The following is a 23723-nucleotide window of genomic DNA, read 5'->3' as shown; positions in this document are numbered from 1 at the left end:
TTTGTTTCCAAAATCTTTTTGCTTGTTTATTTTCAACAACAACATCCCTAGTCTGGGCTCAGAGGTACACAGGAATTCTTATCTTTTTCACATTAAGCATATTTTTGCTGTCAGAACTAATGTCCCACGGTTTTGAACGCAACACTTTAAGAACCCGTTTTCATTGGAATGCAAAGTTACGCATATTTAACAGGTTCAAGTCGCGTTTCTTAATGTTTCAGTTTTTAAAAAATAATGACCTTTAATCATAATAGGCTTACACAGTGCACACTTGGATGTGAAAAAAGAAAAAGAAAGACAAAAAATGCCCCAAACTATCTTGTGCAACTCAAGTGAAAAGAAAAAACGTATATCTATTTGTTTGGGAAACAATACTGTGGTTATATAAGTCTGCAAGTCTTTAAATTAATACTTTACTGAAGAACCCTTAGTTACTTTTATTACAGCATTCAGTCTTTGGGGGTAGAAGTCTGAGTATTTTTCACAAAAACATTTCAAATCTACCAGATTGCAAGGTAATTCTCACAGATTATCAATCAGATTCAGGTCTGGGTAATTCCAAACCTATAACTATCTCCCAGACTTCTATTGTAGGAAGGACAGGTTCTCTTATGTGACCTGCAAACAATGCTAAACACTACTCAGCTCAAAGTTGAAGTCTTTGAGCTTAGATCAACAGCTAATATTGGCAATGTGATGTTCACCCCCAGTAGCTTTCCTGTAAAACTTACTGTATTGTCACATAAATAGATTTTATGTGACAACAGATTGAAAGTGGCTATATTCACAAAGGAAAAAATTACACACAGATAAGCAAATTTTTGTGTTTGTACGTTTATGTCACTAGATCCATAATGTTACAAATTGAATGAAAAATTAATGACAAAAGTATTAGAAAAAAAAAATTTTGTCTTTGAAAGTCAGTCCTTTTTTAACCAAAGACTAACAATAACTATGAAATAATATAATGCCAAAGGGAAACAAAAGAATATAAGCAACTTAGCATTCCTTTGCTTACCAAGCTATTACTCAGAACACATTTGTGTTTCTGTATGCACAGATGATATGCTGGCTCTGCTTTCAGCTTCATTTTGACTCCTATGCAGAGGACTCCAGCTGGAGTTGGGCAGCAGAGTTAAGAACATCTCTTGGAAGACTTTCTCTGGCCTCTTGCAGCCTTTTATGAGCCCTCTGGTATGCCTCTAAAAGGAAACAAACAGGTGCAAGAAAAATCATAATTATTTTATTTTGAGCAATGATATGGAAAGGAGACAGATTTTTAAACCATACAATTTTCAACTGGAAGGACATATTGATGTAAGCATGTCCTGTTTCTAAGATACATTTTTTCTTAGATTATTTGAAAAAATAAAATAAAATAAACCAATGATGCTGTTAAATTTAAGTCTTCAAATCAGATTTTAATACATAGAAAATATGATGAACTACATTGCCCATAACTTCTAGTGCCACAAAATGTCATAGAGCTAACAGATGTTCATTTTTTGTGCTTGAAGCCTCCAAATGACAGAAACACCTCAACTGGTCTCACAGACCCCACAAAGAGGAGAGGAGACAGAAAAGCTAAATTCTTAAATGGACTGAACTTATATAGCGCTTTTCCAATCATTTTGACCACTCAAAGTGCTTTACACTAGACTCGAGTCACATTCACCCATTCACCATGCACACACATTTATACGATATACAGATCAGTAGGTAGTTTGAGATTAAGTGTCTTGCCCAGGGTCGCATGGACATGTAGCAAGAGGAAGCTGGAATCAAACCTACAACCGTCAGATCTCAAGACAACTACTCTACCCACAGAGCCACAGTTGCCCGTAAATTTTTCAGTTTGATTAAAATTAAATATCACATAAAAATCATCTCTGAATAATTGGTGTCATCTCTGCTGTCTTTATACTGACTTAGAAAAATTCTAACTGTTTACAACATACATGGAAAGAGCAATTTCAGCAACCCAACCACAAATTCCCTAAAATCAAAACTGAAATTCAATGTCAGCAGTTTTTACCCAGAATGCTGCAGACCATTCCCTGCTGGCTAAAACCTCCAAGGTGGTCGACCACTTTCTGTCTTCTCTTCTTCAGAAGGGCAGCATCAGCAAAGGCCCTGAAACCAACAAACCAAATATGTATACATTGAACCAGACATTCAATTATTCTTTGGTAAGATTAAAGTGTGTATTGCATATAGGAGTTAAATCTGACATTTTGTCATTTTATTTAGACTTTAACCATTTATAAATAATAATAATAATAATAATGGTAAGACCTTTTTTCATCTGCATGCTTCTGAATCTTCTATACTATGTGGCAAATATTTTTCTAGTATTTCAGTCAGCTGTTTATTTTGTCACAAATCTAATTATGTGAGTAATTTCTTTAGTTATTGATTGATGATTATGTTTGCTGTCTTGCATGATTGAGCTGGTAGAGCATGGAGTTAAGTAAATAAATGTTAACTTAAGTAATCTGTTTTTTAAAAGGTTTCTCAAGTAGACCAAAGTTTATCTTGCAATGCAAACAGAGCAGCATGGTAATGGAGTTTTTAAAAATCTGCAAAGCTCACAGCTGCAGAACTGCAGCAAAAAATGGCATCTCCATGACAACTGTCATGATTCAAGTTCTGTCCTGTCCATGCTGTGCTTAAACACTCATTCAGCTCACCGGCCACGCCTGATTGCTTACCTGTTCCACCTGGTCCCCGCCCTACTTAAACACCTCTCAGCCTCTGCCTCTTTGCCAGATTATCGACAGTCACGAGCCAGTAGTGATGGCACTCACCCATGTGCCTTCTTTTCCAGAAAACTGTCTTCTTCAGAAACCAATTATGATGTTGGTGACCGCGAACTGCTGGCAGTCAAACTGGCACTTGAGGAGTGGAGGCACTGGCTTGAGGGAGCTAAGGAACTCTTTGTGGTTTGGACTGTTCAAAAAATCTGCAGTACCTCAAGTCAGCAAGGAGACTCAACCCCAGGCAAGCCAGGTGGGCCTTGTTCTTCTGTCGTTTTAAGTTTTTCACTGTCTTACAGACCTGGGAGTAAGAGCGCTAAGCCAGATGCACTCTCCAGGCTTCATGAGACTATGAAGGAGGGGCATGGGGCTAAGCAGGAGGATTATGTGCTCCCCGCATCTGTGCGGCTAGCAGTTTCCAAGCTAGAGCTGGAGCAGACGATAAGAGAAGCCTATCAACAAAGCCCCGTCCCTGAGTACTATCCTAAAGAGCGACTGTCCCTGAGCACCTAATTCCTGAGGTACTGTCATTTTGCCATGAGTCTAGACTTTTCTGTCATGCAGGAGTCACTAAGACCCTGTTAGTGATCAGAAGTTGTTTCTGGTGGGGAACCATGCTACGAGATGTTACTGAGTTCATCAAGGCTTGCAGAGTTTGCTGTCAGGCTAAACCATCCCGTAGGCCACCCTCTAGACTTCTACGACCCCTCCCTGTTCCACACCGCCCATGGTCCCACATATCCATGGATTTTGTGACTGGTTTGCCCTCTTCCAATAACCATTCTGTCCTTCTCACAGTCGTAGATCGATTCTCTAAGATGTCCCACCTGATACCACTTCGCAAACTGCCTTCATCCAAGGAGCTGGGAGGGATTCTGGCCTGGGAGGTGTTCCGCCTGCATGGTCTGCCTACTGACATTGTTTCTGACAGGGGACACCAGTTTGTCTCTAGATTCTGGAAGGAATTCTGTGGTCTCCTGGGTATCTCGGTGAGTCTCTCATCAGGGTTCCACCCTCAAACTGACGGACAAACGGAGAGGATCAACCAAGAAGTGGAGACCAAGCTTCGTATGCTCAGTGAACATGATCCCTCTTCTTGGTCACAAAACCTACCGTGGGTGGAGTATGCACTCAACTCTCTCCCTTCTAATTCTACAGGCCTGTCTCCCTTTTATACAGTCTACGGTTACCAGCCTCCTGTGTTGTCCCTTCAAGAAAGGCCCATTAGAGTTCCTTCTGCGCATGCCTCTGCCTTGAAGTGCCAGCAGGTATGGAGTCAGGCCCGCAGGGCCCTTCTGAAGACCTCTGCTTTATGTTCCAGATTTGCCAATCGTCGCAGACTCCCAGCACCCACCTACCTCAAAGAACAAAAGGTCTGGCTATCCACCAAAGACCTCCCTTTGTGGATTGAAAACCGCAAGCTAGCTCCTTGTTTCATAGGACTCTTCCCAATTTTCAAAGTGGTCAACCCTGTGGCTGTTCGGCTTCGCCTTCCCAGGACTCTCAGGGTTTGTCTCACCTTTCATGTGTCACGTGTCAAACCTGTTTTCACTTCACGGTTGGTACCCTCCTCCAGATTCCCTCCTCCCGCCCGGATCATCAATGGAGGCCCCGCTTACGCTGTGCGTCGTCTCCTTCGGTCCAGACGTTGGGGTCGGTCCATGCATTACCTGGTGGACTGGGAGGGATACGGGCCAGAGGAGCGCTCCTGGGTGCCGGTCCAACATGTTTTGGACAAATCCCTGATCAGGGAGTTTCATCGGTCCAATCCTGACCAGCCATGTGGTCCTTCTGGAGCCGGACCTTGAGGAGGGGGTACTGTCACAATTCATGTTCTGTCCTGTCCATGCTGTGCTTAAACACTCATTCAGCTCACCTGCCGCGCCTGATTGCTTACCCGTTCCACCTGGTCCCTGCCCGACTTAAACACCTCTCAGCCTCTGCCTCCTTGCCAGATTATCGACAGCCACGAGCCAGTAGAGATCCAGCGTTTCCTTCCAAGCCTTCAGTGTTTCTTCGACCCTTTTCTGTCCATGGATTGACCCCCCCCTGCCAGGCCCTTCACGGATCCCAACTGTTCTGGATTTCTGGACCCTGACCCAAGCTTTGCCTCACGACCACCGAGTATTGCCTGCCCCTCAAGCTAAGTTTGCTCTCTCTGTCCTCCCGTGTATGACCTCAGCCTGATTACTGTCTTAGTCCCTGGGTGTTGCCTCTTGTATATCCTTGTGGAGAGTTTCATTGATTCCACAGCAGCCTGTTCTACCTGGTTCCTCTGCTCCACCTGTCCACTGCACTACAGGTCAGTTAAGCTGAACATTTCTAAGTTACCCCTCCATCAGTGCATCATCAGCCTTCTCCCCTCTTTTCTCAGTGCTGTTTGATGACCACATCCTGAGCAGCAACCATAATCTGAAAATTAAATTAAACTTGTTTTTTCCTTTCCAAACTCCTGTGTGTGGTTGAATTTCCGGGTCCCCACAGAGTGTCCTTATAGACAACCACTAGACACAATCTCTCCTACTATCTTTACTGTGAATGAATGGAGTTTGCTGAATGCTAATGGGAACAGAGCTGGAGCCATGTGGCTCAGTCAGATGAGAGTAACATTCAACTAGTAGCAACAAACACTCTATGTAGGCCCGTTTGACTGAAATAACAGAATTTTTAATATAAAATGTATTCATCAATTGATTCATTGTTCTTTTTAGTTAGCTGGATGTGTGGAAGGAGTTTACCTGGCTTGTTGCATGCAGTACAGCCTAAAGGTAACACTTCCTGTGGTTTCAGTGCAAAAGCCAAAGCGACTCAGCCTCTCTCCCTGAAGCCAAACACAAACATAACATTAAACATTGAGGGCTTTAAATCTTTCATTACTCTTGCAAATGTCTGCATTTGTCTTTTTGAAACGGATACTTTTAAGTTGGAGACAAACAATAAATGTGATCCCCACAACAGTTTTTATTAAAATTAGATGCCAAAGGGTATGTTTAGGAAAGCCTGTAGATCCACTTCGATGTAATATGTAGTCATTTTCCATAAAATAGGATATGTAATGCTTATCCTATTTTATATGTGCTATATATAGTACAGGATATGTGTCCAACAAACAGTTAGGTTTGTCAGATTAAAAGTACATTTTAAAACTAACAGACCTTTAGCAGGTGTTAAACACATGTTTAACTAAGCCCACATTTCTGTATTAAAAAAAGTTTTTCATTTGTCTGTAGTATTTTAATTTTAAATGTTGTGTTTTCATTTGCTGAAAGTGGAAAATTATGATCAACAGAAATAAAAGCTTGAAAATAACAGTCTTTATGTAGTTAATCTATATAATGTTTCACTTAGTGGCTTCAGTTACTAAAATAAATGAACAATAAATAAATGGAAGATATCTCATGATGGACTGGACTCTATGTGCAGTTTACCAGTTACAAGTCTACCTTAAACGTCCCTGGTACTCTGACGTAGCTGTTGTCTTCAAGTTCTGCAGAACCTCCGATAAAGAAGCGCCTCAAAGCAGAAACTGTCCCCGTCTGAACAGGTCTCCATGTGTGACATGTCACTGTGTGTTTACCTTGCACAGATGCAACAGATATTGCAGACTATTAGAACAAAACATTTCACATCTAAATCATATTTTGCAGTAGTTCATTTATGTTCTGACCTTTAGTTACCACATTAATTTATCATATGTAGGTTTTGTAATGTTGCACCATCAAGCCAAAAATGAATAATTAACATTAAGTTCTGGTAAAATATAAGCAAAGACTTTCACAAGTTGTTAGTAAATGTAAAAAAATTAAAATAAAAAAAAGGAGAGAGAGAGAGAAAAGTTTCACAAATCAGAATAAAAGACTGATCTCAAAAATAGGAAAAGTTATACGTTTTGTAGCTTCATAACCTCAGCCCCAGCTATTAGTGGAGGATTCATACCAGGCATGTCGGGAAACAGTAGATATCCGTAACCTTCAGTTCGGTAACGCTGCCAGAAGTCAAGGGACAGGACTTTGAAGTAAAGCACTGGCCACTGGGGTATTAATTCTGAAATTAAAAAGAAGTCTTATTTTTAATATTAACAATTGTTAGGTGTTTCTGTATGCTTTGAATTCAGCTGGTATATTTGCTGTTAATAAACTGAATTTTCTAAATGAGGGACAAATAAAGGATTATTCTATTCCATACTATTCTTGAAAATTTCAAGACTGACCAACTTGAAATATTCTATTCTATTTCAAGTTATTCAGTCGTTGTTTTATAGAAAGATGTAGTGAAATTTTGAACCTTTGTAGAACTTTTTATATGACTCTGGATATTTTTTACATGAAAACTTTTTCTTTGTGCTTGAAAAATAATCACCATATAAAGAATGCATATGACTCCATTCTTATTGAAGCAGGGTTGGGAATAACCTTGTAATTAACTGCATCCAAGTCTAAAGAACAAGATCCTGAGCACGGCTAAAAATAACTGTAATTCACATTTTCTGTGAAACTATACATTTTTCTCTTGTTTGCTCACATTATTTTCTTCACCTTACATCTGAAATTTGGTGGAAGCAGTCATGATAAAGTGAGACAGATTTGTAATAGAACATACAAAACTGCTTTGCTATGTTTTATATTTTCTAGCAAATAAATGTAGATCAAGCATATCAATAATATCCAGATATCCAATCTACATTCACTACAAAGGAAGTTTTTCAACCTCATTTAAAAAAACAACAACTTTATTTGCATGTGAAGGTGAGATGCAAAAAGACCAGAAATGTATTTAACAAAATATTTATGTCAGTGTACATGGGGCAATACTCCTTCATGCTTTAAACCACATTTTTGTGTTGTTTATACAATAAATAAAATCAAAGGGCTGCTGACCTTCGTTCTCTTTTTCACTCATATGAAAAGCCTCAAAGCTGAAAGGGTAGCTGAAGAACGCTATGTTTTCCTGTTGACAGATTTCAAATGACAGGTTTTAATACATTTCTTCAGTGATTCTCTAAAGTTAATAAATAAAGTACACACCTTCCCCAATGATTTGGTCCTGCAGGTCTGAGTAACCCCTGACATCGACTGGAACGGTAAGCTGGACCAATCTTAAACACATATCAAGTAAATAATGAAGCAGATAATTCAATATTTAAGCAAAATCTTTCACATGTGAGTACAAAAACCGAACTGGGCACAGATGTTCCTAGGACTCTGCTTTTTTGAAAGAAAAAAACAAACAAAAAAACACATAGCCACTGAAAGTTTAAAGATGGTTATCATGATCATTAAGAAAATTGTATTTTTGCACATAAAAAATTAGCAGAAGCTAACCACTAAACCACTAAACAAACAAAACAATTAGTGAAAGCTTATGCTAACCATTAAGACAACTGCCTCTCAGTCTGTGTCACACATCTTCATCTTCTTCCAGTTGATGACTACTGGTGTGAGATTCTCAAAGAGCAAAGTCCTCAGTTTCTGATTTTGCTACATTTAAAGTTGTATGAATAGGATGACTTCACCAAAAACATCTGATGTGACATAAAGTTAATTCAAGTCATGAAAATGGGTAACGTTTTCTGGCAATAATTGGTTTAAAAGACTCGTAAACCTCAACCATCTTGAAAATTGACCTTCATCCTGAAATTTAAGTGGCTAAAGGGAAATATTAGAAAACACATAACCTGAGGGGTGAGCACAGAAATTTTTATGCTTTTATCCAGACTTGAATGATCTTTGCAGTAATATGCTGCTCTAAAAGTAACCTGGTAAAATTAAACCTCAACACAATCAAAACCAAAAATACATACTATATGTGACTCACTATTTGGCAATTCCATGAAGAAGTTGATGTACAAGTTATCATATTCAAAGTCGTTAGCCGACACTGGAAAGAAGAAAGATACATGGGAGTTTCAAAGTATAAATGTGAATCTCCATAACATCCAAACACCTTTCCTTACCTATCTCTCCGTGCAGCAGGTAACGTAGGATACCTACAGGAGGCTGCAGGACAAAGCGCAGACAATATTTAATCTACTGTATTACACTAATTTTGAATCAATACCTTCAAATATTACAAAATATTTTTAAGGTTTGGACCGTATGGCCTGAACTGTTCAATCAACAACACAAGTGTTTCTTCTGTTAATATGTCTTTTACCATTTCAAAGTCCTGTCCTACAAGGCTGTTGAGGTACTCCTTGTGTCTGTTATACAACTGCAAGCAAACAAAAGAGAATGTATTAATATATTGGTTCTTTGACTCCAATAATGCAGCAAGTGAACACAAATAATCTCATACATCTTTGTACATGATTTGCTCTCTCTCTCGCTCCTCTGGTTTCATCACTCTGGATGCGTTCTCCAAAGTTAAGCGCCATACTTCTCTCTTCTCCCCATCTGTTACAATCCTGCAAAACAGAGCATCACTCTGACTTTTAGCTGATTTCCTTAACATTGTTTCTTCAATGAAATTCTCGGAATTTTTATTGGCTTTGCTTTGCGAAAATATTCATGAACCTTCTTCCACATATTTCCCAGGTCTCCCACATGACTTGTATCAAAGTCATGTGGGACTTTGATACAAGTAGTCAACTTGTTTCAGTAGTCAACTAAAAATTAGTTGACTACTGAAGGTAAGTGGTTGCAATGGATCTAATTAAAGGGTACCACAGTAAAAAGGGTGGATATGAGTGAATGTCACAATTTTTCAATTATGATTTGTAACATTTTTAGAAAACTATTCTTCATTTTCCTTCCCCTTCACAATTCTGAGTTACTTTGTGTGGGTACATCACAGAAAATCCCAGCAAAACACACTGGAGTTTCTGACAATATGTAGAAAAGATTAGGAGGATCCTCCTTGTCTTTCCTTTTGCTATGATGTGTTGTAAACTTGCCTGTAGGGCTCTCTGCCTTTGTTGAAGTTGGGTTTTACAATGATAGTTCCACTACCATCAGTTTTTATGGTTGCCAGCAAACACTCATTCTCTTTCTGGCCCAACCTGAGACAGCGGATGCAAAGAATATGAAATAATATTCACAATAGGCACTCAGTAAGTTGATTGATGAAAAGTGATGATGGTAAAATCATCACCACTTGATATGCTTGAACTTGAAACATATCAGTTTTCATATATGATGAACATATCTCATAGTCTTACTTTCCAGGTGGGCCCAAGTCACCCATGATGTGCATGGTCTGCATGGCGTTATTTACCACATGACTGCTCTTGACAAACTCATCTGTGGGATCCCAGTTGATGATTCTTGACTTAGTGATGCTACTATCCCTATAAAAACAATAGATATTTTTGTAACATTGGACTTTTCACATCCATATTTTTCAGGCAAAAATTTGAGCATTATTTTGTTTAGTCATTTTATGTTTGCCTGCGCTGGATTTTCACCTACATGGTGCGCCTCTCTTGCCGTCTGTGTCTGACACTGGCCATCCTCTCAGCCAGAAAGGTGGGACTTGGTTTGGTCGTGGAGACCAAGTCATTGTGCTGTTTTCAAGACGGAAATCAAAGACAAGATCAAAGCTATCAATCAAAAATATCAACTATGCAGAGATGCAGAGTATAGCAAACAGTTAAAACTAATTCGATCCAACTTCTGGAAGAGTATTTTATTCAATAACAATAATAATAAAAAGATTTAAAAAAGAAAAAAAAATTTCACCAGTTGGTGGAGTGGGAAACAGTTGGTGTATCGATCGTGATCAGTGTATGTGAAAATTCTCTGATTGCGTCGCCCCTTGGCCTTGTTGAGAGCCCTGATTTCTGAGTGATACTGGCGGTCCAGCGGAGTCTGACAGGCTGCCTCGTTCTGGAACAGTTCCACTTCATACTGGAACAACGGACAGAAACATGAGGTAGGAGGTAAGGTCATGTGGCAAAAAATAGGAGACCCTATGATACCATGTGGTTTTTATGACATGTTTAGAGACTGTGATATTTAAGATACATGTCAGCAATACTGAGTACTATAAATAATCAAGAAACTCAAGTCAATGACCATAAAATATTTTGTAAAATGCAATAAAAGTGACGAGGAATAACCACAGCTGAAGACTTTAAGGAGGTTTAAAGATGTCTCAATAGATACTCACAAATGAAGAACATTTAAAACAACTGTCATCCTGCCCAGTGGTCCAGACAGTGTTAGTTTGGACACCAAAACAGAGGACATGTTTTGTATAAACCAAATACAGAATTAAAATTTAAAAAAGAACAGATTGGAACTTAAGGAAAATCATTGAAGTAGCACTGAAGTTGATGAAGCACAAATGATGGAACATGGGTTAAATTATAAAATTACTTTAATTAAATTGTACATTTTTTAATTTTAGCAACTCTTTACAACATAATTTGTAATGTGTAAAACATGTAGAATATTTGTCCAAATACCAAAAAGGGCATATAATCAGGTGTTTTGCTAAGACCAGTTGTTGGTTTTCAGGGACAAACACACTAAACCACTAAAACTTCTACCTGGCTGAAGAGTTTCTCCTGCCAGCCAACCACTACCTCCTCTTCATTGTCGCCTGTCAACAAAAAACGAGATGCCAAATGAATGAGATCCACTCTCATTACAGTGACTAAACATCCTCTGATATGCTCTTGACCCATCACTATTTGTCCGTTCCGTAAAGTAGTTACAGTACCTGTCTGGCCCTGTGAGGTGAGAGTCTTCAGCTCAATATCCTTCCTGCATTTCTGGGACAAAACCTGGTGCTGGAGGTGCTGTGAGAAGACCGCTGTGGAGGTCAGCCTCTGTATACGGACTCTGGCGTGCGAACAGAAATGTGAATACCATGGAAACCGACCTTTATCAGTCACATTTAACAACTTTATTCAAGAAGCTACTTACTTTATTTTTAAGTTTTTGATGGCATCCCGGGAGCGATAAACAGCATCTCCGGTGTGTGTGTTCCAGCTCTCTGCCATTATCAAACAATTACAGCCACCAGTGTTCTACATTAGCCAGTCAATCCGCATCAACTTAACATTTGCTAATCAGACACACTTTATAGGTGGAAGGTCTATAAACTAAATACTCGATGAGGTAGTTAATCAGCACAGCAGCTAAAGGAAGAAGATTCAGAATGTTCGGCACAGATCACCGTCAACTAACGGTTGTCGTTTCCATAGAGATTTTGGGTGGTGTTTCTTTCTTCGTTTAAAGTATGAAGGTTTGCTTGAGATCTCCATTGATCATTACTGCCATCTACTGATCTGGATGAAAATCTAAGAAACGCCAATAAAAAATAATCCTTAGTGGGGTCGGGAGGTGCTGGTGCCTATCTCCAGCTAACATTCCGGACCAGAGGCGGGGTACACCCTGGACAGGTCGCCAGTCACAGAGACAGACAGGACAAACAACCATGCACACAGACACTCACACCTAGGGAGAATTTAGAAAGCCCAATTAACTTGACAGTCATGTTTTTGGACTGTGGGAGGAAGCCGGAGAACCCGGAGAGAACCCACACATGCACAGGGAGAACATGCAAACTCTAATAATAATAATAATAATAATAATAATAATAATAATAGGAAATTTGTTATATTTGTTCAAATTATTATATTGATGCTAAATGTTTCCTGAGGTATGAGCATGTTATATTTGGTTTTCATGGTAAGAATACAAATGCAGGCAAAGGAAATGGTTAAGGAAATCAAATTTTATTTATCCACTATTTCCAAGAATATGAAAAAAAAAGATGTAAACACAGAAGATTTTGAACAAAACATTTATTCACAATGATATACTGCACAATTAAAAATACAATTAAGCAAAAATATCACATCAGGACAAGCTTCAAACTGAATTAAATAAGATGCTTGTGAAATGTGAGTTCTCCCTGAGTGGATATATTGAAGCCCCATCCCATTGAAGCCCCATAGCTGCAGTAAATTCTACATATGCCCAGACCAAGAACAATATTGTAAAGAACACTGACCACTTTAGTTACTGCCAAGCATGATGGTGGCAGGTGTGTCACTGCCAGTGGTACTGCTGCAGTGGAAAAACTGAATAGAACAAGAACCATACTTTCAAATCTTTTACATCTAATCCTCAACTCAACAACTACCAAGTTGAAACTTGAAAATGGTTGTTCCAACAAAATCACAATAACAATGCTGGATTTTCTAGAACAATATTATGATGGGACCAGTCTTTTATGGTGAGGGCACAAAATAAACAAATAAAACAAATACCAACAACAACAACAAAACAGGACAATATTTCCCTTAATTCCTTAATCAAGTAAGGTAAAGAGCCACTTGCAGCTATGGACCTTGAAGTTCAGACTTGGTTTTGGAAGCAGACTGAAATTAGACTTCTGAAAAGGCTTCAGCATCAAACTCATTAAAATGTATGAACTACCTTGCCATGTCTGTGTCATAAAATCAACCACGACAATTTAGCTCTGCAATTTCTGATAAAAAGAAAGAGCCAAACTATATTTTAAGCAGAATTTTGCCTGAAGCTTGTTCGTGGCTATAAAAATGTTGGTGCGCCTATATGAACTTATATAATTTGCCCCCCCATGAATTAGGATTTGCAAAAAATTTATATTTACGCACCCAACTCTTCTTTTAAAATATATTTGTAGTTGGTTGTGTAATCATTTAATCTTTGACAAAAAACAGTTCAAAGGCATTACAAAAAGCCCAACTTTAGTGACATTTATGCCAATGATGAGCATATCAGCATACTTTGTCCAGTAGGGGGCAGTAGTTCACCCCCAACCTCCACCACAGAAGAAGTAGCGGAGGCGGGTTGTACTTAGCGCGGGTGGACTGTTACTGCGGATGTGTCGTCGTGTTGTTCAAACATTATAACATTAGTCTGCAGTATGGCTTCGTTTGTTACCGAGGTGCTCGCCAGCTCCGGGAAGCTGGAGAAAGAGGACCTAGCCAGCAAAATAAGCAGGATGTCCCGGAAGGTGGAAGATACCAAGGTAGTTTTTTTCTGACTAGCTTTAGCCGCTGCTAACATTAGTGTGAAATAAAGTTTGAACTTTGATTAGATGTGAACACCTAGCTGTTAGCTGAGCTCCGTTGACAGATTTAAAGTAACATTAATCTCTCAGAAAGTAGTCATAGAGTTATTTAACAGAATTCAGTACATCTATAGGACTGCCATGATGTTATAAAAGGTATAAAACAGTTTGTTAATTGTCTGTTTGGGTGTCCTTGAATGCAGGTTTTTCAGCCTTGCTGCAAAAATGTTGCACTTCTCACTATTTCATTAGTTTTACTATATTTTTACATTTAAACAAATCCATTTCTGAAAATATAATGCAAGTATTTGCTGAAGAGACAATTGAGGTTTTACAGATGCTCTGATCATATAAACTACCGTAGTTTCGTGTCTTTCTTCCTGAAAGACCAAATTTGTAGAGTGAATGACAACATTCACCAACATGGATGGAGGCTACATTCAACTTTGTATTTCTGTTATATGACTGCTGATTCACTAAAGTCCTCTTCATCAAATTTCTCTGTGTTCTAATGCAGGAGGAAGTGTGCGACATGATAAACAAAAAGTACAGTGAATTTCTCCCAAACCTTCAAGCATCAGAGGACCTGATGCAGCAGGTTGATATGGTCTCTAAAGAAATGGAAACTCTTAAAACCTGCATTGAATTTGAGGTATAGATAAAATTTAGTCCAAGTGACACTCTACTTGCAGCATTGTGACTATTAAGCTTTTTCTTGTGTGGATTTAGGTGCAGCAGAACATCCATGTGGCAGTGAATGAATACATTAAGCTGAAGCAGCAGCTGGAGAAGAACACTATGATCATAAAAATGCTTGAACATTTAAAAGAGGTACATGGTATTTGTTGAGCTTTTCTGCTGGATGTTGCAGCCTTTGATTCATTTTACTACTATTATTTTTTTGTGATTCAGTTTCACAGTGCGATGGAAGACTTCAACAAAACACTACAGGAGAAAAAGTATGTCGATGCTGCCACCCATCTGGAAAAAGTAAGATCTTCTTTCCTTATAGATTAAATTCTTAGATGGTGATGCAATTGCTCAACCTGTAGGCATGATTTGTTTTGCAGGATTATGAAAAATAAAATATTCTTTAATTCAGCTTCAAAATATTTTATAAAATTAGCTGAATTATTAGCTAAATTTCTTGATTTTTTTTCTTTCTTTTTTACATTTTTCTAAAGAAAAAAGAAATTTAAGCTGTTCCAGACTCTCCCATCTTCTACAAAATACAAATTCCAAAGTTTTCACATTCAGCTCTTTTTATTATTAAATTACTTTGAAAGGACATCCCTTATTTCTGCTTGCCACACCATTACTTTGGTTTTTGAATTCCTAGTTGATAATCTGACAGCTAAGTGCAAGTTGATTAAAGTCACACATTGTTTGCTGGGTTTTTCTGTTCTGTGTTGTGCACAGACTTTATGAAGCCGTATTTCTCTTTATGTGTGTTAACTTTTCAGGCAATAAATGCCTAACGTTAAAAGCTTAATCACTAATTATGTTAAATCGTTAAGCTTTTGATAATATTTAAATTAATATCTCACTGCTTCATTTATTGAAAAAAAATCAAAGTCAGAGGTACTTCAGCTTTCAACTAACTATTACAACTAACATTATTAATTAAAATGAATTTACAAAAGGGAAAAACCTGGTTGAGTATCCATGTGAATATTGAAATTACAGCTGCCGATCATACATTTTTTTTTAACTAAATAAAACATTCATGTATATGGATCATCTTCCTGTACAGGCGTGGAAAAACGTGGATTCACTGAAGGATTGGAAAACATCCCAGGTTCCTCTGCTTAGTTCCCTGAGCTCTGAGCTGACAGTGCAGAGGGAGAATTTAATTTACCACCTGGGAGACGAGTGGAAGCGCCTCATCATCTGGAGAGTACCGTCCACAAAGGGTGAGACATTTTTAGTTGGAGGCGGTCTAGTGGAGAAGAGCTAAGAAATTCTCTCTGTTTAAATATTTCCAATATTTACCCAAACTGTTGTGTGCAGTTTCAAATATACCTCTTTGACTATCTGTGTAGCTGTAGTAGTGATGGTTGAAAGTTTTTCTTTAGAATCTGCAGGTCCGAAGACCTTCCATAAGGTAGAGCTGGTGCTGAGTGAAGCCTACAGTAAAGATCTTGAGCAGAAGCCAACCCCTCTGCTGTGCTCTGTCCTGCAAGCTCTAGCGATCCAGGGAGACCTTCAGAACAAGATCAAACTCTTCAGTAAGAACAAGCAACATTTTAGAGTTTTCTGTATATTTCCACAGGTTTGCATAAGCTTGGAAAAAGGAAAAGAATGTAAAAATGCAACTCAATACAGGGAATGCATGTATTCCCTGATCCTCCTGTCTAGACATATATGTTTAAACCAGCTATGTCCAAAGTGTGTCCCGGGAGCCACTTGTGGAGTTTGAAATTGTTTTCTTCAGCTCTTGACCACCAGCCAAGAGTGGGAATGGACAACAAAATAGGACGCAGCTTGTCCAAACATGTACCTCTATCTGTTTGCCTTTTTCGGTCTTATTTTCTCCATACATCCTTTTATTCTTCCATCTGTCCATCCTTCTTTCTACTTGTCTGTTTTGACTTTAGTTATTTTCCAATAAAGTAGTTGCTCAACAGCTGCAAATGTTCAAGTTTGGAACTTTGACTAGAAGCTATGCTGATGAAATCTTTTTATTTTGTTTTTGTGCTGCACATTCAAGCTTTTTTCTTTTCAGGTCAGGTTCTGTTGAAGAACATGCTGAAGCCGCTGGTTATGTATGCATCCCTTGAGCTTATTGTATCCGAGCAACATGGTGAGGGAACCATTTTGGGCCTGGAGTGTTTAGAGGAGGAGAACAAGGAGCGATCCACTCCTTCTCAAGTCTACAAGAAACTACTGCTCTTGTTAAAGACCCTACACATGCACCTGCTGGGTAGAAAAAGGCATATAATGATATTATATTTTTTATCTTGACATAGTCTTAGGTTAAAATCAAATTGCTGTTTTGTTTTTTTTCCATAAAGATGTTTCCATTGGAGATAAAAAGCTCTCTGCTATCCTTGGAGAGTTGGTTTGGGAGGAAACATCAAAGTGCATCATCCATGACTGTCTTGTGTACTCTATACCCACCAACAGCAGCGAGCTTGAAAGATACAACATTGTACGTACCCAAAACACTTTAACTCTGCCTCTTTATTGAATCATGCTTTTGACTGAATCACATTTTCTGTGTCCAAGGTGATTAAAGAGACGGAAGCATTCGAGGAGACTCTGAAGAATATGGAATATCTGCAGCTCAATTCCACAGATCTGTTCAAATACGCCAGAGATGTCAACTGCCACTTTGCCAGCAAGAAGTGCAGGGACGTCATCGTAGCGGCGCGCAAGTTCATGACCTCCAAGATGCACAACACGGTTAAAGTACGTTTCCATCAACAGTCAAGGTCAGGTCTGCACAGGAAATGGAGGTTTATAATGTATGAATATAGTGCTGTAGATGCTAAGGACTCAATTATAAGAGTTAATTATAATCAACTCTTATTCCTTGATTGTGGAAAGCAATTCTTAATGAGTAAGAGTAAATAATCAACTCTTAATTATGGGAAAAATGCACTTTATCAGATTTTAAACTAATTTAGCAATCAATTAATTGTTTACTAACTGGACTAAACAGATTCAAAAAGAAGCAATATGCTGAACAGTGCATTCAGAGCAGCAATTAAACCTAAACTGTACAAAGAAATATATACATTTAGAATTTAAGATAAAACACCGTTATATGTAAATATGTTTTACACAAAACTCCTCAAGTGGAAGTTTTAGCTTGATCTGGTTTAAAATCACTAAAGGAATGTTGTATTGCATATTAGGCAAAAGAAAGTTTGTTTTCTTAGCTCAAATGAAATTGAATTGTTTATTTGCATATTTTAATATAGTCCTAATATTGAATAAAAATGTTTAAGGTTTTATGGAAAATTTGTAAAATCTGCCAATTATTTTATTTGATTAATCATCAGAATAATCAACTCCTAAAATAATCATTCGTTGCAGTCCTAATTCTCATACTTATTTTTAATGATTAAGTTTACAAGTACAGATGATGAAAAAGACAATAACAACAAGATGGAAGAGGGAAAAAAATGTTACGAAAGCATTAAAAGTGAATCAAGCAATGTGGCACAGTTCCGCCTGGACTAGAATTGAATCTTGATTTAAAAATATGTAGGAATCTTTCAGCAGCATCCTCACATTGTTTCCCCGCTGTCAAGTTCCTGTAGTCTGTTTCTCTCAGTAGCTTCAATTCTTTTCTCCTCCATTAGATCAGCCCTGAGTCGAAACTGCGGCTGCCCAAACTCCCTCCTCCCGGTTCAGAGGTGAAAGTGAAGCAGGAGGTGGTGAAGGAAGAGGTGTCGATGGAGAACTCCAAGCAGTTGTCTGCCTGCAGTCTGCGCCTGCCAGTCTGTCGCATCAGTGAGTCTGTGCAACAGCTGATGGAGCTGGCTGTCAACACGCTGTGTGAAGCTGTAGGAAGCTCCACTCAGTGGTAAGTTTCAGAGACTTTTACTGTTTAAATGCAGCCGGCCTCCTCTTGGGAGAAAAACCCAGCTAATATGTCTCTCTGTTTTTCAGCGCCTTGCAGCTCTTCTTCACAGTGAGGAACATTTTCCAGCTTTTCTATGATGTTGTGCCGACGTACCACAAGTAAGAATGCTTCCGTTCCAGGTCGCATAAACCAAGTACTGTCTCTGGAGAGATGAATGTTTGTAATTTTACTTTTTTTAGGGAGAACCTACTCAAGTTTCCCCACCTTGCTGCTGTCCAGCACAACAACTGCATGTACTTGGCACACCACCTGCTCACACTGGGGCACCATTTTCGAGCCCACCTGCCACAGCCCCTCAGCGAGGGCGTTGCGACTTTTGTTGACATGGTGCCTGGGTTCAGAAAACTGGGTGAGCCAGCAGTTAAGAAAAATATAGACATTAGAGGTGTGCCGATTGATCGGCCACAGATCATATTTGGCCGATTTCCATGAAAAAGGAGGCAAAGCGGTGCACATCATGCTCACCCGGAAGAGCATGATGGTCCTAGAGCATGATGATCAGAAAGCTAAACAAATAACCTGTAAAACAATTCAAGTCTTTGAACTAGCGGTGTAAGACGCTGGTTCTGCTCTCGCTCTTGGACCGCCACTATGCGCCACTGGTAGTAATATTTCACAGATGGAGAATACAACTTTTAGACATCTGGATAGAATATTAAGACTGGAGAAAATGTCCTTTCCCTCCTTCTCCACCAGACATTGAACTCTCACACCGAACGTCTGCTTAAAGCTGCAGCATGTAAATTAAAGAAAAAGATTTTAGATATGTATTAAAATATGTCTATTATGTCTAAATTAGGTGAATTTATTGCCAGATAATTTTTCCATTTTGCCAGATAATATAGTATCATTTATACCTAAAGCGAAAAATTAACAGCCATTCCAGGCGATCACCAATGATCGGTGATCGGCAGAGATCAGCCTCATGGATGATCGGTTTCGGAATCGGCAACAAAATTCCTGTTCGGAGCATCCATAGTCTTACATTTAATTCATAATGGTCTTAAAAAGTCTTTATAATGAGTTGGTGTTTAATGCAGAGATATCTAAACATTTTGCCAGCTTGTCAAGAAGATGGCTTCGGTTTTCTAACTTTCTAGAAAACACGTAAAAAATCTTGCCATTAAAAACGTCCTGAAAGTTTATTTGTATATTTGTGGAACCACACACATTTAGATCTGCACAAGCTTCAGACTGTCCTCTGTTTGTTAGGTGCTCAGTGCTTTTTGGCCCAGCTGAACGTCCAGAGAGCTGAACTCCTTGAGAGACTGTCCACGGCCCACAACTTCTGCAACCTGGACGATGAGGACAACTACACTGCAGCTAGCAAAGCAGTAAGACAGGTGAGAGAGAGAGAGACCTGTAACAGTTCAGCGTGTCTAGTGAGATTTTATTGTTTCATTTTGCAGCAGGTTTATGTGGGGATGTGATAATGTAAATAAGGCATTGTCTTGGCTTACTGTCGGTGTCCGTCTATGTCGTACAGGAACAGTTTTATATATTTATATTTTATGAATAAACTTCAAGCTCTTGTACACAATAAATGTACTCCTGATACGTGGAAAAAAAATGCTATTTTATTATGTAATGTTTTTTCATTCATACACGGTTTCTCACTAATTGCTGATGTATTTGTGTATGTGCAGGTGATTCATCAGCTGAAGCAGCTGGGAACTGTGTGGCAGGACGTGCTTCCTGTCAGCATCTATTGTAAAGCCATGGGCAACCTGCTCAACACGGCCATCACAGAAATTATTACTAAAATCATGATGCTTGAGGTTTGCTTTTTTTGTGTGTGTTTTTTATGCTGTTTACATTTATGTGTTGTTGACATGTGATGTACTAAAGGTGGGTTAAAAGTTAATTTAAATTACTGTATGTTGTTCTTAATTTACGGTGAACCAAATATTGCTAAGATTAGTCAGCTTCAGACCAAAAGGATTTGTTGAATTTTAAGAAAGCAAGATTCCTTTTCATAAACTATATAAAATATATGGAGTTAAATAAGTAGCTTAGAAAAATGCTCACAATTTTCTTCCTATGATTGTACTTAGTTTATTACATTTTGCTATGGAATTTACTTTAAAACAAGAAAAAGAAAAAACCTTTAAGTAAAAGTTTACTGTGTTTTCTGTATTGTAATGGCCTTCTGCTCAAGTCTTCATTGTAATATGTTTTTATTACATTTTTAGTGTAACCTCATTTAGAAAATTGACACCCAAGTCTATTTCTTTTATTAAATGTATAAAAGAAAAACTCAAAAATACATGCTTTCATAAGATCTTAAGACACTTTATGACAAACTTACCCACATATTGAGTACATTTAATATTCCAATACAATGAGGAAAACGATTGGAATTTGATTTCCAGGTCTAGATAAGTAAGGGAAAGGACATTTTCTCCATCTAGCATATAGAACTAATTGGTTTTATGTGCAGGACATTTCCTCTGAGGATGGAGAGCACCTCCATACCCTATGCCAGACCATCATTGAGGAAGGCCCGCTGGTTTTCATTCCCCTGGCTGAGGAGAACAAAAATAAGAAGTATCAGGAGCAGGTGCCACTCTACGTGAAGAAGTGGAGCGCTTTCAAGGAGCTCGTCATTGTGCTACGAGCCAACCTGCAAGAGATCGTTGACAGGTTAGAACCGCTAAAGTCGTGACAGTACAAAGAGAATTCTTTCTGAAAGCACAAGCTGAGGCTTTGATCTTTTTTTTAAATAGGTATTGATAAGGACGATCTTAAAATATTTAAAGAATTTATTTAATATTAAGTGAGTTCAAACATTAAAACACTTTTTTTCTACTTAGTTGGGATTAAAGTAATTATAAGGTTGTATAAATTGTGTAAAAATTAAATTAATTGACCCAATGTTTTGGCCTGTCACAATAACAAATATACTGTAACTGGACAATAAATTATCCGTGAAATTATTGTGACAAATGATATTGTCATTTGAGATCATTTTTAACTATTACAATAATGAAGGCATAATAATAATGCATTCTGTTGGAGATCAAAAACCTTAATTTTTAAAGACCATCTAACTCAGGAACTGGAAAACATTTTAAATATTCAAAATAAACAAAACACCCCAATAATTAAAATGGATTATGAAATCTCTGTAACCAAAATTAGTTTTAAAAATGTCCCCTTAGACATGGGAAACAGGCAAAAGTGACAAGTAGTGCAAACTATCTGCTTCCTACTGAGAGTCAAATGTTTGGAGCATTCTTCAAAATAGCGGCTTTTTAACGATATTGAAGACAAGCATCTTTCTAATGATTGTTGTCTAAAAGTAAATACTCAAGCTCATTTTAATTTATCATGTGATTAATTGGTTTATTGTTTATCATTACAATCTTTCCAGTGGTGTTTCTTATGGAAAGTAAACTCACAAAAACCCTTTTTTTCCCCTCCAATTTTGACTCTTCTTTCTGGGATTCTTCTCCTCAGATGGACTGATGGAAAGGGTCCACTGGCTGTAGAGTTCTCCAGTTCGGAGGTGAAGAGTCTGGTCCGAGCTCTCTTTCAGAACACTGAGAGGAGAGCTGTTGCTTTAGCCAAGATCAAATAGACTAATGGAAAAACAACAAAAGCACCAAGCAGACTGTTTTGGACCTTTTTGCTGAGTGGTAAATCTGACCTTACTTTTACTCATTGTTTCATGTAAAACCTTCACCTACATGAAAGATTAACAGATCATCCATGAAGTGGTCAATTTCTTGCAAATGACATGAAACTGAATTCTTCTGTAATGTATTTAAATAAACCCAAATACTGTACTTCTTTTCAACTTGACCTTGTACTCTGTTTTCCTCATAAATGAGAATGAGAAACAACCCAGTTTTGGACCTTGAAAGAAAATGTTTTGTTCTGCCTACTTTTCTTAATAATGTGATCAGACAAAATACACTGCCTGGCCAAAAAAAAAGTCACCACCAAAAAATGGTCACACTCTCTAATGTTTTGTTGGACTGCCTTTAGCTTTGATTACAGCCCGCATTCGCTGTGGCATTGTTTCAATAAGGTTCTGCAGTGTCACAAGATTTATTTCCATCCAGTGTTGCATTAATCTTTCACCAAGATCTTGTATTGATGATGGGAGAGTCTGACCACTGCGCAAAGCCTTCTCCAGCACATCCCAAAGATTCTCAATGGGGTTAAGGTCTGGACTCTGTGGTGGCCAATCCATGTGTGAAAAAGATGTCTCATGCTCCCTGAACCACTCTTTCACTATGTGAGCCCGATGAATCCTGGCATTGTCATCTTGGAATATGCCCGTTCCATTTGGGAAGACAAAATCCATTGATGGAATAACCTGGTCATTCAGTATATTCAGGTAGTCAGCTGACCTCATTCTTTGGGCACACTATGTTGCTGAACGTAGACCTGACCAACTGCAGCAACCCCAGATCATAGCACTGCCCCCACAGGCTTGTACAGTAGGCACTAGGCATGATGGGTGCATCACTTCACCTGCCTCTCTTCTTACCCTGATGCGCCCATCACTCTGGAACAGGGTAAATCTGGACTCATCAGACCACATGACCCTCTTCCATTCCTCCAGAGTCCAATCTTTATGCTCCCTAGCAAACTGAAGCCTTTTTTTCTGGTTAGCCTTACTGATTAGAGGTTTTCTTACGGCTACACAGCTGTTCAATCCCAACCCCTTGAGTTCCCTTTGCATTGTGCGTGTGGAAATGCTTTTGCGTTCACAATTAAACATACTCCTGAGTTCTGATGTTGTTTTTCTCCGATTTGATTTGACCAAACGTTTAAGTAATCGCCGATCACGATCATTCAGGATTTTTTTCCGACCACATTTCTTCCTGGAAGACGATGGTTCCCATTGGTCTTTTCCACGACCACAGGATGTGTCTTTTGCCATGGTTGTTTAAGAAATGAGGAGTTACTCATTGCATCAGCTGGGGTTAAATAATTTGTTGCCAGCTGAAAGATAATCGCCTATGCAGTACTTATCCAATAGGAGGCTTGTACCTATTTGCTTAGTTAAATCCAGGTGGCGACTTTTTTTTTGGCCAGGCAGTGTATTTGGGTGTAATCGAATGCTTGAAACTCATGAGTTGGTGTTGGAAAGGAATGCTGGGATTGATTATTTTATCATGCATCTATTGCCTAAATCTATTTCATATTTTCCATTGTAAGGCAGCACTACTTTCTGATGTGACATCAGAATGACAATTAAGGACTTACACAGATCTGCTTCAACCCTAAGGTACACTTTCATAGGCATGTTCATTGATTCACAGAATTATATGCAAGTATGTTAATGTCCATCTAACTTTCTAGGAAGAAGATGGGTTCTGAGTCCCAGAGTTGAACATGTTTTGTTGGTTTAT

At 38.5% G+C, this 23723-nt stretch overlaps 2 protein-coding genes across 3 annotated transcripts; one reads left to right on the top strand and one right to left on the bottom strand.

The window, feature by feature from the left end:
* Nucleotides 1-1018: 1018 nt before the first annotated feature.
* On the bottom strand, nucleotides 1019-11907 carry mks1 (Meckel syndrome, type 1). Of its 2 annotated transcripts, XM_023341717.1 has the most exons (18): nucleotides 11624-11907; nucleotides 11418-11539; nucleotides 11245-11297; nucleotides 10433-10600; nucleotides 10163-10257; nucleotides 9913-10041; nucleotides 9649-9753; nucleotides 9051-9159; nucleotides 8910-8966; nucleotides 8710-8752; nucleotides 8571-8633; nucleotides 7781-7851; nucleotides 7634-7703; nucleotides 6693-6800; nucleotides 6200-6333; nucleotides 5495-5577; nucleotides 2036-2133; nucleotides 1019-1202 (listed from the first exon to the last, which is right to left on the bottom strand). In XM_023341717.1, exons 1-18 carry the CDS (start codon nucleotides 11698-11700, stop codon nucleotides 1099-1101), a joined length of 1689 nt encoding a protein of 562 aa, XP_023197485.1. In that variant the 5' UTR covers nucleotides 11701-11907; the 3' UTR covers nucleotides 1019-1098. The 2 variants fall into 2 exon arrangements, with proteins under 2 accessions (XP_023197485.1, XP_023197486.1); XM_023341718.1 differs by lacking the exon at nucleotides 11624-11907 and having other exon boundaries at nucleotides 9969-10041; nucleotides 11418-11449.
* Nucleotides 11908-13526: 1619 nt separating this feature from the next.
* On the top strand, nucleotides 13527-22156 carry zw10 (zw10 kinetochore protein). Its single transcript, XM_005813804.3, has 16 exons — nucleotides 13527-13721; nucleotides 14281-14415; nucleotides 14493-14594; nucleotides 14676-14753; nucleotides 15517-15676; nucleotides 15839-15991; nucleotides 16489-16686; nucleotides 16778-16914; nucleotides 16992-17174; nucleotides 18074-18297; nucleotides 18384-18455; nucleotides 18537-18706; nucleotides 19570-19700; nucleotides 20004-20135; nucleotides 20798-21000; nucleotides 21817-22156. The coding sequence occupies exons 1-16, from the start codon at nucleotides 13617-13619 to the stop codon at nucleotides 21935-21937; spliced, it is 2304 nt and encodes a 767-aa protein (XP_005813861.1). The 5' UTR covers nucleotides 13527-13616; the 3' UTR covers nucleotides 21938-22156.
* Nucleotides 22157-23723: the final 1567 nt, after the last annotated feature.

Source organism: Xiphophorus maculatus, chromosome 11 (assembly GCF_002775205.1).
Source record: "Xiphophorus maculatus strain JP 163 A chromosome 11, X_maculatus-5.0-male, whole genome shotgun sequence".
Taxonomy (NCBI): Eukaryota; Metazoa; Chordata; class Actinopteri; order Cyprinodontiformes; family Poeciliidae; genus Xiphophorus; species Xiphophorus maculatus.
This window is presented reverse-complemented; position numbering and strand designations above follow the sequence as displayed.

Excerpts from the sequence above, each read along its gene's own strand:
- zw10 (XM_005813804.3), top strand. The coding sequence starts at position 13,617 with ATGGCTTCGTTTGTTACCGAGGTGCTCGCCAGCTCCGGGAAGCTGGAG. Across the intron at positions 14,595-14,675 it reads TGCTTGAACATTTAAAAGAG|TTTCACAGTGCGATGGAAGA; the intron begins GTACATGGTATT and ends TTTGTGATTCAG. Across the intron at positions 18,298-18,383 it reads GTAGGAAGCTCCACTCAGTG|CGCCTTGCAGCTCTTCTTCA; the intron begins GTAAGTTTCAGA and ends TCTGTTTTTCAG.
- mks1 (XM_023341717.1), bottom strand. The coding sequence starts at position 11,700 with ATGGCAGAGAGCTGGAACACACACACCGGAGATGCTGTTTATCGCTCC. Across the intron at positions 10,601-11,244 it reads AGGAGAAACTCTTCAGCCAG|TATGAAGTGGAACTGTTCCA; the intron begins GTAGAAGTTTTA and ends CCGTTGTTCCAG. Across the intron at positions 9,160-9,648 it reads AAAGGCAGAGAGCCCTACAG|GATTGTAACAGATGGGGAGA; the intron begins GCAAGTTTACAA and ends TCTGTTTTGCAG.